At 43.8% G+C, this 15,727-nt stretch overlaps 1 protein-coding gene across 1 annotated transcript in view; it reads right to left on the reverse strand.

Moving 5' to 3' along the window:
* The window catches only part of TESK2 (testis associated actin remodelling kinase 2), a 456,655-nt gene that overhangs the window by 21,645 nt on the left and 419,283 nt on the right, over positions 1 to 15,727 (reverse strand). The window contains exons 10-11 of the mRNA XM_069232834.1: positions 10,098 to 10,184; positions 1,006 to 1,147 (exon numbers count right to left, since the gene is read on the reverse strand). Of these exons, the coding sequence (XP_069088935.1) occupies positions 1,006 to 1,147; positions 10,098 to 10,184 (229 nt within the window). The remainder of the gene's footprint in view (positions 1 to 1,005; positions 1,148 to 10,097; positions 10,185 to 15,727) is intronic.

Below are 15,727 nucleotides of genomic sequence, written 5' to 3' on the forward strand. Positions count from 1 at the left end.
CCAGACCATGTAAAGCCACCCACAAGCAGTCAAAAAAACAGCCCACACTGTGACTCTCAAACTAGCCCATCAGTTTCTTTATGACTGTCATGCAGACCAGTCCAACCATGTCAGCAGCGCACCACTGTCATCTTAGCTCTGGCCTCCAGTACTAGGGCGCACACTACTGCCATCACACTTCAGTTCTGACATAAATCACTGACCAGTCCCAGTATGAACAACCTCTCACTGCCCTGGACGGTACTTCAAACCTACTTGCAACACCAACGTATTAATTTCTCTGTTAATTCAGCTCAATTCGGACTGGCAGCAACTGACTTATTCCAGGGCCAGGACTGTTGCATCTATGCCTGTTCATCTCCACCCTGACTCGCACCACCCAATGTATTCTTGCAACTGGGCTTTCATGGTGGTCTGCAAGACCACTTAACTTCTGATCTTTAGCATCTAATGCACACCAGTAAGAGGAATCTACTCACCCGTCACCTAAAGAACTCCATCAAATCACCTACTCAAGTACTTGAAACCACACACTGCCCTGACCTGCAACACACAACACTGTTCATCACTTGGACTGTTACCCTGCCTGTCAGTGTACCTCACATTCAGCATACAACAGCTCATCCATGTGACTTATGAAACACACCTCACTCTGAAAGAAAATACTTCCTTCCAGGAGCCCTACTCATGATTTTGAAATGGGACTGAGATTTCTTTTTTTTTTTTTAAACTAACGCAGCAGTGCCACCAGATCAGCCACACTGCATCTAGCGGATTGCTGGTGACCCTTGCACCAGTAGGCTAAATAATGCCCGCGAAACCCTAGGGGATGACAGAAGACCTTCAGGGATCCCTAGAAAGAAACATTATGGGTCAGGTGAAGGAGCTCAGGTGACTGTGCAGATACTGACTGAGGCCGAAAGCCATGGACCGGTGGACTACTGGGGTACAGCTACTGCACAGCACCAGGAATGCACTAAAAAACCCTTGATTCTAGACACTCACCTTTTGGCACAGCAAACATTTTCCTGTCATTGGTGTCTGCAAGTCTCTTCTCTCTCTCAGAATCTTCATTTTTCAAACGATTTAAAATGTGCTCCAGTGTTTCAACAATTTCTGCAAATGAAGGCCGGAGTTGAGGGTCCATCTAGAAGAAGATAACGGTGTTATTTTCTGACACTCAAAGTGCACAGTAATCTCTCCCAGCAAGGATTCTGCAATGAGAGAGGACAGACAGGAAACCTACGAGCACTGGAGTTTGCCAAAAAGAAAGGAGCCCAGGAAAAAAACAAGCTTTAATGGAGTGAAAGTAAGACCTGCACAAACATGTGATGCAGCTATTGGTATCTGAATCTTCGCTATCTGCAGAAAAACACAGCAGATAAAATGCTGATTCACTCTTATTAAAATGCATCTCAAATCACACAGCTCTATCACTTTAATGATAACTACATACAAGAAATAGACCACGAGCTATCTCTGACTAATGGCTCAAAAAAAGAATTGGAATACTCAGGTGCTAACTGAAGCTGGACCCAAGTGTATGATGGACTAGTCTGGGACTAGCTATTTAGTCAGCAGTGTCTAAGTCCATTCCAGAGGCTTGTGTGAGAGCCATCATGAGGTCAGCTCTGCAGGACTCCGCTGCATGCACCAATAACTGGTAAAGAAAGGGGCTCATGAACTACAATACAAAGATGGGACCGTCCAGGTTCTCCCAATAGCACGCCCATCTTCCAGCGCAAAGTATAATTTTCTGTTTTGCGGCTCACAAACACCATAAAGTAGAAATGTTGTGTTTGATATTTCTTAACACTTGGAGCCATTAGCTAATGTAATGATGATCAATGCAGCCCTTGTTAACAAGACTTGTGTTTCATCAGGCTTGACGGAGGACAATTCTCAATTCAATGAATGGGTTACATGCGCTCTTGACAGTAAGTAGGGCAGCTTAAGACTGTGTTAAGGTATGAAACCAGACTGAATAGGACGTATTAGAGGATGACATTCCAGATACTTGCCCGCTGACCATGTTTTCCAGATTTTTTTTTAATCCAAAGGTATTTGGGAAGTGGGTCTAAAATTGTACAGGACCACTGAATCAGCTGATGGTTGCATTATAAGTGGTTGCCCCTGAGCCTGTTTCCAGTTCTGGGCTAATGTAGCAGTGAGCGAAGAGATATTAAGAAGTTTATTAAACATAGGGTTGATTAGTTTAATGACCAATTTAAGGATGTGGGGAGGACAAGGATCAGTGGGTGAGCCCGATATACAAAAAACTGGGGTTTGTTTTGACTGCAATACAGTTATTTGAATTCAGTGAGCGATGTGTCAGCAACTAACACAAGCTGGAAAATAAACAGGGAATGGGAGAAACATGAGCAAAACCTTTCTGAATGCTAATAATTTAATCTTTTGAAAAATACTGGAGGGGTTGTCACATAGGGCTGTTGATGGGGTTGATAGGAATTTGTCAGACCCCTGGGGAATGAAGAATTTACGAAGTTTTCTTACGGGTATTTTTGGCCATGTTGATTTGCCTTTGATCTAGTTCTGAATGGGTTGTTCTAATAAGCTTATGGTAATTATTTTTAGATCTGCTTTATCGAGCAAGTTTTCTTTCTTCTGCGTAATCTGCCATCTTCTTCCGAACATTTTACAGGTGTGCTTGGCCTGCCTTAGGGTGCCTGAAAATAAAGGCACGGAGTTAATTTTTCTTGTTTGGGTAAGGTTTTGGATGGAGCTGCAGATTCAATGGCTGAGCTAGAACAGTCATTACATGCAGTCAAATCTTTAAGTTGTACCAAAGGTGTGGGGTGAGGCAGTTAATAGTTGTGCAAAGTCATGGAGAAAGCTTGGCCAAAAAAAAACTATAGTCAAATTGACAAACTCAAATACAAAGACAGTCAAAGCTGATAAACCTCAATTTAGTCAAGTCCGCTCTGAATTTTATTACACCAGCCTGCAAATAAATGGTACTTCAGGAGAAGCCTTTAACATTTTGAAAGAATTCTCTGACCGATGGCTATATAAGGAAATACATCCTCATTCACTGTATTTTGTGAGGCATTAGCCAGTTCAAGCTATCAATCATTTCCTGTTTCTGCTTCATGTTATTCACACTCACATCTGTCAGTGCACGCAACTCAATCAGCATCAGCACCCAAGCCGCCAAGTCATCCTCCATCGATAACTTACTTGATCTCTCTTCATTTATCTCACATCCTTTAGGATGACAATTTGAAAACTTTGAACTGACAACTCCTGACTGTCGCTAAAACGTTGTTGCAAACCAAGTCAGGCTCTCCCAATCTCCAACTTTTTTTTTTAACCTTGGCATGAGTGGTTAATACTTCACTTCAATCAGGAGCAGTGCATGCAATATCCCTTTGTTATATAAAGCCACAGTGTACCTTAGTGCACTGAATAGTCATCGTCCTCTTTATTACATTTTTGTGGAGAGAGCTGAAAGATTTGTTAACATTCACCAGACTAAACAAGTTGTCAAACTCACTATTAGATGATGCACAAGTTGGGTTTGCTCCCAGCATGGTACTGAAGAGGCACTGCTTGCCAGGGGCAGCTCCTCCACTAAGGCAGAGGATCATCGCCCCACTGGATTGTCGGGAAAGAAAAAATAAAATGATAACACTACGTTACGATTTTATTTTTCCTTGCAAAAGGGGCGGGGCTGGGCTGGAGGGAGGGGGCCGAAGGAGGGCTATGTGCACAACAAAGTGCGCATGTCTGTCTGGGCGGCCGTGTTGTGCCGGCCAAACAGACATGCGCACTTTGCATGTTCTCTACCCGGCTGTGTGCATCCGAGTGGAGAACATGCCCTGGCTCCCACTCCAAGTCTGAGCGACAAAGCAGGCCACTCAAACCAATCACGACGCTGCTGTCATGCTGGTGACAGCAGCGTCGTGATTGGCTGGGAGCCTGTGTGCAGCCGGGAAGAGGACGGAGGGGAGAAGAAACGCATCTTCTTCGTCAAAGGTAAGCAGTTTTTTTTTTAGTTTTTTCCATTCTTTCCTCACTCCTTCTCAACCCCCCCCCCCCCCCAATTCCCCTGCCATGGTTGTATGATGGAACAACGCATGCCCCAACCATGCATGCCTGAACAACATGGTCAGAACAACTGCGTTGTTACCACAAATGCCTTTACCATGCATGCCTTTACAGCGATTTTTCATTGTAAAGGCATGCCTAGTAAAGACATGCGTGGAACGGCACGCATGGTTGTAGCATGCCACCCCAAACCCTAAAAACCCAACTACCCGAGCCGCCCACCCGCCCTAAAACCACTACCCACCCCCACCCCAGAAAACAAAAGTACAGCATTACCCTCTACCTGCCCTAAAAACAACCCCCCACCTGCCCTAAAATCAGAACTACTCCGACCCCCAATCCCACCCCTGAAAAAATAAAAAAAACCTAACCCCTAAAAAATACCCCCAACCCCACTTACCTGACCGCGCCCTCTATCGATGCACTCTCCCTTTTTCTCTGCCTAAACCATGCATGTGCTTTGTTCAGCATGTGTGTGGTTAAGGCAGAGAAAAAGGGGGTCGTCATTAACGCAACTGTGGTTCCGCTTGCGTTAACAATGTAATTGTTGTTCCGGAGTCGTGGTTCCGGATGTTTCCCCCCCTGCTACCTGCACTGAGTGGCAGCCACCACTGTTGCTTCCACCTCTAAATTAAATCCACATGATCTTGGATCAAGGTGGCTCTGTTACCTTGATCCTTTTAGATATCGCTGCAGACTTGAAACCATTTGTCACAAAAGTTTACTAAACTGGCTCACAGATAGGAATTGCTAAGCAGGTCTTATCTTCGTTTCAATCCTCATTTACTAACTATAGCAGGTCGGTTTTATGCGGCTTTCTCGCTAACTGCAATGTGGAGTCCCACAGGGCTCATTGTTTAGTCCTATTCTATATCAACTTTATTGTGCCTTAGCTGCACTAGTGAAAATATACAATCTTTCATAAATGTGCTTTGCTGATGATACCCGAGCCATCTTAAGGTTGCAAAGTGAGGGATAAGTGGCAGTATTTGACCTTCATGTAGAACTGAGTTGGTGACTGACTAAATGTCTTGTAGCTTTTGGAAATAGACTACAATGAAACAAAAGCAATGATCCTGTGCAGCTCTCCATCAGAATGGTGGCTGAAGGCCCTAGATCGGCCAGTTAAGACTGTGAAAAATGGTGGAATTGTTCTTGATTTCAATCTCCATTTTCAGACACAAATCTACAAACTTACGGCTTCTTGTTTGTTTGTTTTTTTAAACAAAAAAAGGCTCTACATAATCTTTCTCAATTTGTTGATTTTCCTACCAACAAGCTATGATTGGCACACAACTGGATTATTGTAATGAACTTTATCTGCATATGACATTCAGCAGCTTCAAATTACAAACAATTGCACAGCCCGTTTCCATTTTTATCTCCCTCGCTGCACTTCACTCACCTTTACAATTTACACTGGCTCTCGTTGAAAAGAGTTCCTTTCAAGAGTCTGTCTTTGTTTAAAGGCTCTCTGCAATCTTGGCCCTACATTTATACATTGGCTATTCCAGCCCTACTGTTCATCTAGTTTTACACTTTTACTAGGTCTATCTTTTGCAAATTTCTAAAATCAGCAAAGTATAATAGAGGGTGATGTTCCTCTGCCTACTTGAAATACAGAGACAGGAATAAGTTTGCTCTTTCCATTTGTTCTGAAACCACCTCTCAGGATTTTAGAGAAAAATTAAAAACTCGGTAAATGCAGCTGCAATATTTAAGTCCTCTTTTGTGATTGTGGTGATAGGTTTTAGTCTGGTATGCACCAGGACCCCTTTCATCAACAGTGCGCTGTACTGACCAGATTACCATAACCATTCTGATGCATGCATCTAACTGCAGATCTCTCAACTTGTGAATATTTCCCCCAGCTGTCAGACTGGAACCAGAAACTCTAAAGATGTACTTTTGAGTTCTGGTAGGTTGTGTCGTGAGGCTCCGTGCCGATGTCATTCCACTCTGGAAATGTTGAGTGGGGCTAAATATGGGCGACACCCAAGAGCCCGGTCAACAGCTCCTTTTTTTTCTCAATGCTTTCAGATGCTGACATATAACAATAATCTGGTCTTTGATGAGTACCTATTCTCCAAAAATGTTCTCTTCCAGTGTGCAAGGGACAATACGTCGACTCCCAAAACAACTGGGTTTAAACCTTGTAGAGACTGTTACAAACAAATGTCTGACACCACCCCCTTGACCCTCACAAGGTATATCTGTGAATCATACCCTACTAAAGATCTAACGACAAAGGTACAGCACCACCAGTAAATCTCCTCCACAATGTTCAATGAAGCAGGGTATCACTGTGGTTCCTGAGTTAAGACCACAACTCCAGGGCCTGCAATGACTATGCACAGGTGAATCTAAATGCCATATGGATTGCGAGGGGAAACCATGTCATCAAGTATTGGAAGATCCATGTCGAACGCAAGCTCCCATTCCTGAAGTCATTCTTGCGGCAGGTTCTTTTTGCGGTCAGTCTTTGGGTAAGTCTAAGAAGAAGCATAAGAAATCCAAGCACAAAATCGTCTCCTTTCTGCCACTCTTGAACTCCAAAGAGGAAGCAAAGCATCAGCATGCCGCCTGGTATCACTTCTAAAAAGATTCTCAGTTTATTCCAGATGCAACAAGAGTTTCTGGGTCTGTCGGTGACGTTGCATCAAATAGAAGCCTTTAGGGAGGACAAGCTGCATATATGTGGCATGCTTCCAGCTCCATTTGGCATACCTTTGAGCCCCAATGATGCACATAGGCCTCTATTCGGGGTCCCATCTGCAGGTTTGCCCTCTTTATTCTACACCTCTGGAACCTGCATTGGGTTACGCACTGGCTTTGGTGCCAATCCTATGGGTCACAGCCTATAACCATTCTGTCAGACTCCAATAACTTGCCCTTACTATTAGGTAGAGCTCATACGCCACCATTAACTTTTTGGGTTAGTTTCATATGATAATGACTATGATAAAGGGGATGAATTTGCCCCTGTATAGGAGGAGAACACGTGGTATGCTGATCTGCAGGATGCTATAGGTTTGAACACATCCCCAGGCACTATGCTCGTCTTTCCCGATGACCCTGCCACTGAGGAGAATGCTGCTTTTGCAATGGCAATAAGGAAGGCTGAAGAGGTCTTTGGACCTTCAGCTATCCACATTGGAGGTCAAAACCAATATCTTAACCAAGCTTTTTCAGCCTGGCCAGGCACCTGCTAAACCTCTACTACCATTTAATGAGGCCTTAACAGATACCCTCTGAGGCACTTGGGCAAAGCCATGTTCTGGCCGCCAAGTTAATAGACAGGCGCACGTCGCCATGGACCAGCACTGGGCAATCATGATTTTTTGACACAGTGTCCTAACATTGGAGAGCTTGGTGGTCCCTAGCTTCCAACGGTAGAGTGAACGCCTTACCCACAACTCCTACTGACAGTGAGTTTAGGAACATGGAAACATTCGGCAAGTGCATGTTTTCTTCAGCAGGTCTTGCTTTGTGCTCAGTTAATGCTAGTTGCCTTCTAGGCTGCTAAAGCCATGCTTTATGGGATGCAGTTGGTCAAATCCTGCTGGTGGTTCGTTATCAAAAATCATACAGGAAGGGTGGGATGTGGCAAATTTGTGGTCTGGTCAGGCCTCAACACAACTGGCTGCTTGGATCACCAATGGGCATAAATGTGGTGCTGCAGCATCACACCAGGATGAGGTCCACGGGCATTTTTGGGGAAGTCCAGGTGTCTTTGATGCTAATGCCATTTAATGGCTTTCACGTTTTTGGTGAAAAAGCACACTCAACCCTGGACCTCTTTAAGGAGAGTTGTGCCACGGCAAATTGGATGGGATCATGTGCCCACATTAGACAATTTCTGCAGTAGTTTCACTCCTTTCCTGCCAAGCCTAGGGTTTTCAATACTCTCAATGCCGAGACGCTGCCATTGACACAACAGTCTGCTCTGCCATTTAGTTGCTGATGCACTAGAGACAACATTCAGGGCATAAAGGATAACGTGCAGCTCAGCACCCCACCCCTTTGGCAACACAACTGCAAAACCACTTTAGTATGTCCTTTTTGAGAAACACCCAAAAAGTAGGAGGCAGGATAACACATTTCCTCCAAGGGTGGCAAGACATAGCTTAAGATGCATCAGCTGACCAACTGGTCAACGGGGATATCCCCTCTCCCAACTAGTCAATTGGGGATAATATGCCCTCCCATGCCCTTCTTCTCTGCTGCACTTGCCCTGCCCCATCAAAATAGCATTTGACCGTGCGATGACTATAGAACCTCCTGATAAAAGGGGTGAGAACATGTGATTACAGACTGTAAAGGAACGCTATTTTAGTATACTCTGCTACACTGAGCTCAGTATCAGAACATACTATTTGTTTTACCTAGTGTTTGACTACAGGGAGGTGCTCCACTGGGCTCCAGTTTGAGAGCCACTTAATGAAATCTCAGTAAGTGTGAGATATGATGAGATTTACGGCTTGGGTGGAATCACTGCCAGGTGATGGGATGTCTCACAACAATATATTTTTTAACATGTGAAGGAGACAACACAGTCACGGGGGAGCCAATGTACGCATCAGCCTTAAAATATGTATGACTGATGGGCTAAAGAGGAAATGGATCTGAGGAATCCTCATCCATGAAAATTGGCTGTATGTGTGTCATGTTTGTTTCTCTACCCTTTTCGTTGTAGATAATCCAGAGTGTGTATATGAACAAGGGTCGAGTGTGCCCGGATATGCATACTGATAGAAGTCCTGATTAATGACATGTAGGGGAAAAAAAAGGAACGGGGATCGAAAGATCCTGATGAAGGCCGACTGACCCTTATGGGCAATGGAAACGGCCGAAACATATTGAATGGAGAACAAAGGCTGGGGTGAATGGGTAATTGTGCCCTAAATATCACAACCAGATATCTATTTTTAACCCTAACCATGAGGTCCCATAATAAACAAGAGGAGTGGACACCCGTGAGTTTTATTGTATATCTGTGTGTTTAGATCCCAGTTTGTTTTTGGTTTGTTGTGTATTGTTTTGTGTTCCCCACCCCTACTGCTCCATTCTGACGTGGGTACACGTAGGAATGTGTTAGATGTCCAATGATGAAGCATGCCACAAATAGTGGGTGAGGGCAATTTTCAAACAACTATGCTGTGTTCATGATCTAGTAGCAGCCCATTTAAGTAGGGTTGGGTTTTTCTACTATTTTTCTTGTCCCTTTTGTAAAAGTGGTTGATATTATGGGAGGTAGGACAAGAGATTTTCCTCTCACCCCTTAGCAGGTGTGTTGATGTGATAAGTATCCACTATAGAAACACAAAATACATTCATACTGTGACTTGCCATCTTGCTTAGTCCTGAGGCACACTAAGCACAAGTCATGTTGGTCTGCTACCGACATTGGCTTCCAAAATGAGCAGCAAAGTTTGAAACCTACTGTCTTTGTGGTCGACATCCCTACACTTTTCCCAAAAATAAGACATTAAGAATATGGTGATCAAACAGAACTAGTAGTAGCAGAGCTCCAGCTCCTTGTCTTCAGGTGTGGAAAAAGAGTAATCCATGTCAGTCCACGGGGTGGTGCCTTTATGCAGCTGAGTTTTGTCATTTCCAGAGGTGTACTGGAAACACAACGGAGGTGAATGGTGCCACGCAGCACCACAAACATGCTATTGCTAGAGTTCACGGATCTAGCCTGGCGCCCGGGGAGGCTCCCAATATGAGGAATCTGTAGCTAAAAGGTTAAGTATTGGAATGTAAATTTAATGTAAAATGTACATTGTGGATATGGTCTTCTTCAATGACATATTTTGAATCTGCTTCCTATCACAATTAGAGCCCGGAAACATATAATACTATTCTATTTACAAGGCCCAATATTTAATGTGCCCCCGCTGCAACAACAAATATTATCTGTAAAGGTTCTGTTGCTCCTTAAATCTAGGTTCCTATTATAACAGGTACCTAAAATGGAACACATAAATAAAACAAATACTTATTTTGATTAACAAACACATACTTACATTACAACAGTTAAAGGTAAGCTGCAGAAAGTCCGGGGGGCAATCTCCCACCATGTGCTGAAAACTATCATAGTCCAAACCAAAGTTCTGCAAATTCAAACAGAGGTTATCTTCAGAGGATGTGTGGATACAATTTACAAATGGTAGCAACCACATTCCTGATCACTTTGCTACTATACTAGGCCTCACAAGGAATAAGGGTTGCAGCCAGCTCTAGATTTGACTTAGTCTTGTCCACTGCAGTTTCAGCAGCTGATGCAGCTATTTCCAATCACCCTCTATGTCACACTGCACCTGAAAATCCCTCATATTATCCCTCCCCCAAATCAGCTTTATTTAATTTTGTGTTTATTTGGCAAAGTATAAAGTTAAAGAAAAAATACACTATAGTACTCAATATTGTAATTGTAAACAAAAATCAAAAATTCATCATATTAATATGAATTGATCATCATAGTATTGCTTTTCTTTCTGCACTAGTTCATAGGGAACAATATATATTGAACAGAGAAGCAACAAAAAAGGTAACATATTTCACAATTGCCAAACTCCAACTTTGATGCAGCAAGTTTATATTTTCTTAAAATTGTAATGAAACCGATTATACGCTATGCCCTATATGGACCTAAAAGGCCGATAGGACCTGAGGCTTTTTGCCTCATAAATTGCAGCCTCTATCTCAAAGTTAATGCAGAAAATCATTCACCAGACTATCTTAGATGGATCATGAATGGTACATTGTTTTGCAAATACATAAATATATAAGTTACTTACCTTCGATAACCATATATCTGTGAAGACATTCTAGTTGCAGATTCCTTACCTTAGAATTTCCCCCAGGCATCAGACTGGATCCAGAGAATTTTCTTCGAGCAGTACCACTGCGCGCCGTCAGGTGGCGACAGTAAACTCTGCAGGAGTCGTTGGCGTCATGGTCGCCGTGATGACGTTGTGGTCGTATATAGGCGCCACCCCAGTGCGCTGACGTCAGTTTCTTTTCACGACTTTCCACGCCAGTAGTGCGGAGCCATGAAGAACACTGAGAATGGTGTGCCAAAACTAGGGCACTTAAAGGGAAGTTCCTGTCCCTAGAAATCAGGTAGCAGAGCGGGGAGGATGGGCGGGTCAGTAAGGAATCTGCAACTAGAATATGTCTCTACCAGATATATCAATAACGAAGGTAAGTAACTCGTACATCTGATAGAGACTTCTAGTTCCAGATTCCTTACCTTAAAATAGATACCTGAGCAATACCATCCCCGGTGGTGGGCTACAAACTAAGATCAAACCAAAAAGTCCTGCAGGACCGAACAGCCAAAGTAGCCGTCTCTTCGGACCTGACAGTCCAGGCAGTAATGTTGTAAAATTCAGACGTAGACAGAAGAAAATAACAGTAGCTTTATTGTGGACAGAGCAGAGCATCCAGCTTCGAAGCTTCCCACCAATTAATAACCTTCCCATATTCTACAGTCTTTGCATTCCATGTTCCAGAATATATCCACTAGGCAACCCCACAAGTCTAATGCTAAAATACAACATATTTTTCCCCTTAAACAAAATAATATATACAATATTTATAGTTCTTGTTCATATAACCACATAGCATTCACAGTAAAACAAACTTCCCAACTACACAAATCCCCTCAACTTTGGGGGAAGATACCTCGTCTGGGCCTCAGATTTGACCCAGAAAGCTAGGGAGTCTTCTCTCATACTCACTGCACCCCCATCCCCAACCTCATCTCCAAGATTATCATCACTTGAACATCTCACTTCATCTTCAACACTAACAATCACATCTTCCTCTCTAGGCACTTCCTTCCTCTCACTCATCACAAACCCAGAATCCAAACAGTCCTCATCAAAATCTTCAATACGAGTACAAACCTACCCAGGCTCGCACTTAGCCGATCACCCTACACTCTGCCATCTTAAGCTACAGCAGACTTTTTAAACACCTTCACCACCCTCATGGCCTTACCAAACTTTGACATACCTTTCCCTCACCAGCCCAGGTTTCTTTATTCTGACCCAATCGCCCACAACAAAAGACGGCTCCTTCACTTTCCATTTCTCTTCATACACTTTTATACTTCTTCATTTCCACAGTCCTTGACCTCATCTTTATTCACATTCTCCAATTCTTTACTTTGCTTCTTCTTAAACCACCAGGGACTGAGTTTGGATACGGGATTTCTTCCCCTCAACAACCTGAAAAGACTCACTTCAGTGGTACTCTGCGGAGTAATACAATAAAACTACAACTTTTTTCCTAACTTTTCCTTCCAAAGACCACCAAAACACTTTGCCCAACCAATACTATCCTTCAAAACACGATTGAACCTCTCGACCAGGCCATTTCCTTGCGGTTCATGCAACGAGGTTGTAAAATGCTTGATATTGCTATACTTAAAGAAACTTTGCATTTCTTTAGATAACAGTTGCACCCCGTTATCAGACACCACAGTCTCTGGAAAACCTTCCCTTGCAAACACTTCTTTGAAAAATTCTATCCCTTATCTTCTCATCCGTGATAGGTCTAAAATTGCAATGCATAGATAAGCCCCTCAATGCTGTGAGAAACTCATCAAAAGTTTCCGCTAATTGCTAGGTCCTAGTATAGAATATGAACCTATTCAAAGCAATGGTCGTTGTGGGTTTAAATCTGTTCTCTAGTTTACTCTAGGATAGTTTAATCCTTAAACACATCAAAATCCTCATCCTGAATGGATCCTTGCGGTAAGGTCCTAAAAACCTTTTGGCCTTCAGACCCAGGCAATGTAGCGTTATATTCTTTTTCATCTCCTGTGACATTCCATCCTCATCAATGGCTTTTAAGTATGTCAAGAACTCTTCTTTCCACCTAGCCCATGGCATGGGGGGGATCCCCTTTATTTTGTAAAAACTTGGCAGGAAGTTCAAATTGCATGTTCCCTCTTCCAGATCCTAGAATCAATAACTAATAGAATTGATGTCACAGCTCAAAAAGAAAAAAAAAAAAAAATAATAAAAAAAAAATAATAATATTGTTATTGTGAACCACAAGCACTGTCGGACAGTAGTCGATCTCGTGGTACCAAAAAAAAAAGAAAAAAAAAAAAAGTCAATTTCTGGGAAGTGAATACATTTCATACAGCAGCTGCTCCATATATAGTAACATAAGGGTGCAGGGTATAGTACAATTCTTGAAGTAACGCGGAGATCGCGTTAAACTGGATACGCGGTACTAAAAAAATGTGGCAGCAACTTAGTAACGCGTCCTTGTTGCCAGGTTACAAGGAAATCAATAGTCATGTCAAACCTTGCGTGCAGCACAGTAAACAGCTCCATGGAAACGCGTCCTTGGTAGCCCTGTCGCTAGGCTACAAGGAACATGATAGCTGCGCACGCAATGAATGTTGTCAACAACCTCGCACGCGGTGAGTGTTGCCAAGCAACCACCAAGCGCACGCGAGAGACACGATGTCTAAGTGTGTCTTACGTTACACAACGACACGTAGATGTCGCAAGGCTGCCAAAACCACACAGCGCAGTCAAACATAACAGTACCAGCACCTCAGGCAAGCCACGATGCAGATGATCAAGTTCACGCAGAGTCCTACGCCGTGAGAGCAGAGAAAGCAGCACCACCCCTGCACTGCTGAAGAATACGTGCCATAAGTGTGCCTCCTCAAAATCTCATTGCCAAATTTGTAAAATTCAGACGTAGACGGAAGAAAATAACAGTAGCTTTATTGTGGACAGCGCAGAGCATCCAGCCTCGAAGCTTCCCACCAAAGAACAACCTTCCCACATTCTACAGTCCTCGCATACCACATTCCAGAATACACCCCCCTAGGCAACCCCACAATTCTAATGCTAAAATACAACAAATGTTTGGTGAACGTGTGCAGGGATGCCCATGTCACCTCCTGGCAGATATCCAGGACTGGAACTCCGTGTGCTGACGCTGTGGAAGCAGCAGTTGCTCTGGTAGAATGAGCACGCAAACCCCTAGGGGGTTGCTTTTTTTGCCAAGGCATAGCACATTTTCATGCAGAGGACTACCCATCGTGAGATGGTCCTCTTCTGCACCGTCCTTCTTTCTTTGCACTCACATAACCCACAAAGAGTTGATCATCCACCTGGAAATCTTTGGTAGAACACTAACTCTTTTCGGACCCAGGTGGTGGAGTATCTCCTCCTCATGTGAGGGATGTGGAGGGTGTAAAAAGTAGGCAAGGTGGTTGATTGGCCTACATGGAAAGGTGTAACCACTTTGGGAAGGAAGGAAGCCCTGGTACGAAGAGCCACCTTGACATGATGGACAGCTAGAAATGGTGGCTTTGAAGAGAGAGCCTGGAGTTCACTCACTATGTGAACAGAGGTGATGGCAAAAAAGAAGGTAGTTTCAACAGTCAAGACAGTTGTGGAGTGGCTCAGAAGGAGCACACATGAGGTATGTGAGTACAAAGTTCAAATCCCACTGACACATTATGAACTGGGTAGGAGGAAACATACGGGTGAGTCCTTTAAGAAACCTCTCAATAATGGGAGATTTGAACAAAAGGTTGGTCTGGCAGTCTTAAAGCAGAGATGACAGACAAATAACCCTTGATGGGGCCCAGAGAAGAGCCCTGCTGGGCAAGAGAAAGAATAAAGAGGAGAACCTCCGAGAAAGGTGCAGAAAGGGGATCAACTGATTTGTTGCTACACCATGCCACAAATTTGTTCCAACGACAGGCGTATACCGTTTTGATTGAGGGACGCCTGGCTGCCAAAATAACATCACAGACTTTGGACGGAAGGTCAAAAGCTGTCAACTGCCGCAGAGACTGGACAGGTTCGGGTGGAGACTGGACAGGTTCGGGTGGAGACTGGACAGGTTCGGGTGGAGACTGGACAGGTTCGGGTGGAGACTGGACAGGTTCGGGTGAATAACCGTCCCCTGCTGCTGCGACAGAAGATCCTCCCAAAGGGGCAGTCTGATTGGAGGATTGATGGCCATGCTCAATAGCTCGGGATATCAGATTCTTCGTGCCCAGTCCAGAGCCACCAGGAGTACCTGGGCCCGGTCATGCCTGATCTTCAGAACTCTGAGCACTGATTTTGGGGAGGGTGGCACATTTTGTTTTGCATCAGGCATTTATGGTGAGCAAAAAGACACAAATGGGAAATGCAGAGGAAGAGAAGGATGGAAAAGCGATGAAATAGCGACAAAGGGAAGGAATCAGAAAGCTGCAAGAGTAAGCTAAAGGGGCAGGGAGTGGCTGTAAAGGTATTAAAGAGGCCCAAGACTGCTTTAGGATTACGCTGCCTCAGTATTCTTTGCTCACAAGCTTAATTGCAGTAGATGCATGTTTCAGGAAAGAACTTTGGACACTGGCATGTTTTGATTTACAAATTAACCATTGCCACAATCACTCTGCCCCATTGAAAACTGGTTCATCCAATTAATATCGCTCAACTGCACCCCACATGTTGACTCCACCAGATCATTAGGCGTAACAGTTGACAAATACCTACACATGCAAGAGCACATCAGTGCAACCAGTAGAGGAACCAATCACCAACTTAACGTTCCCAGGAAAATCAAACAGTTCCTGCAACCGGATGACTTCCAGTTAGCAGTCCAATTCCTCGTCATCTCC

This window comes from Pleurodeles waltl, chromosome 4_2, assembly GCF_031143425.1.
Source record: "Pleurodeles waltl isolate 20211129_DDA chromosome 4_2, aPleWal1.hap1.20221129, whole genome shotgun sequence".
NCBI classification, from domain to species: Eukaryota; Metazoa; Chordata; class Amphibia; order Caudata; family Salamandridae; genus Pleurodeles; species Pleurodeles waltl.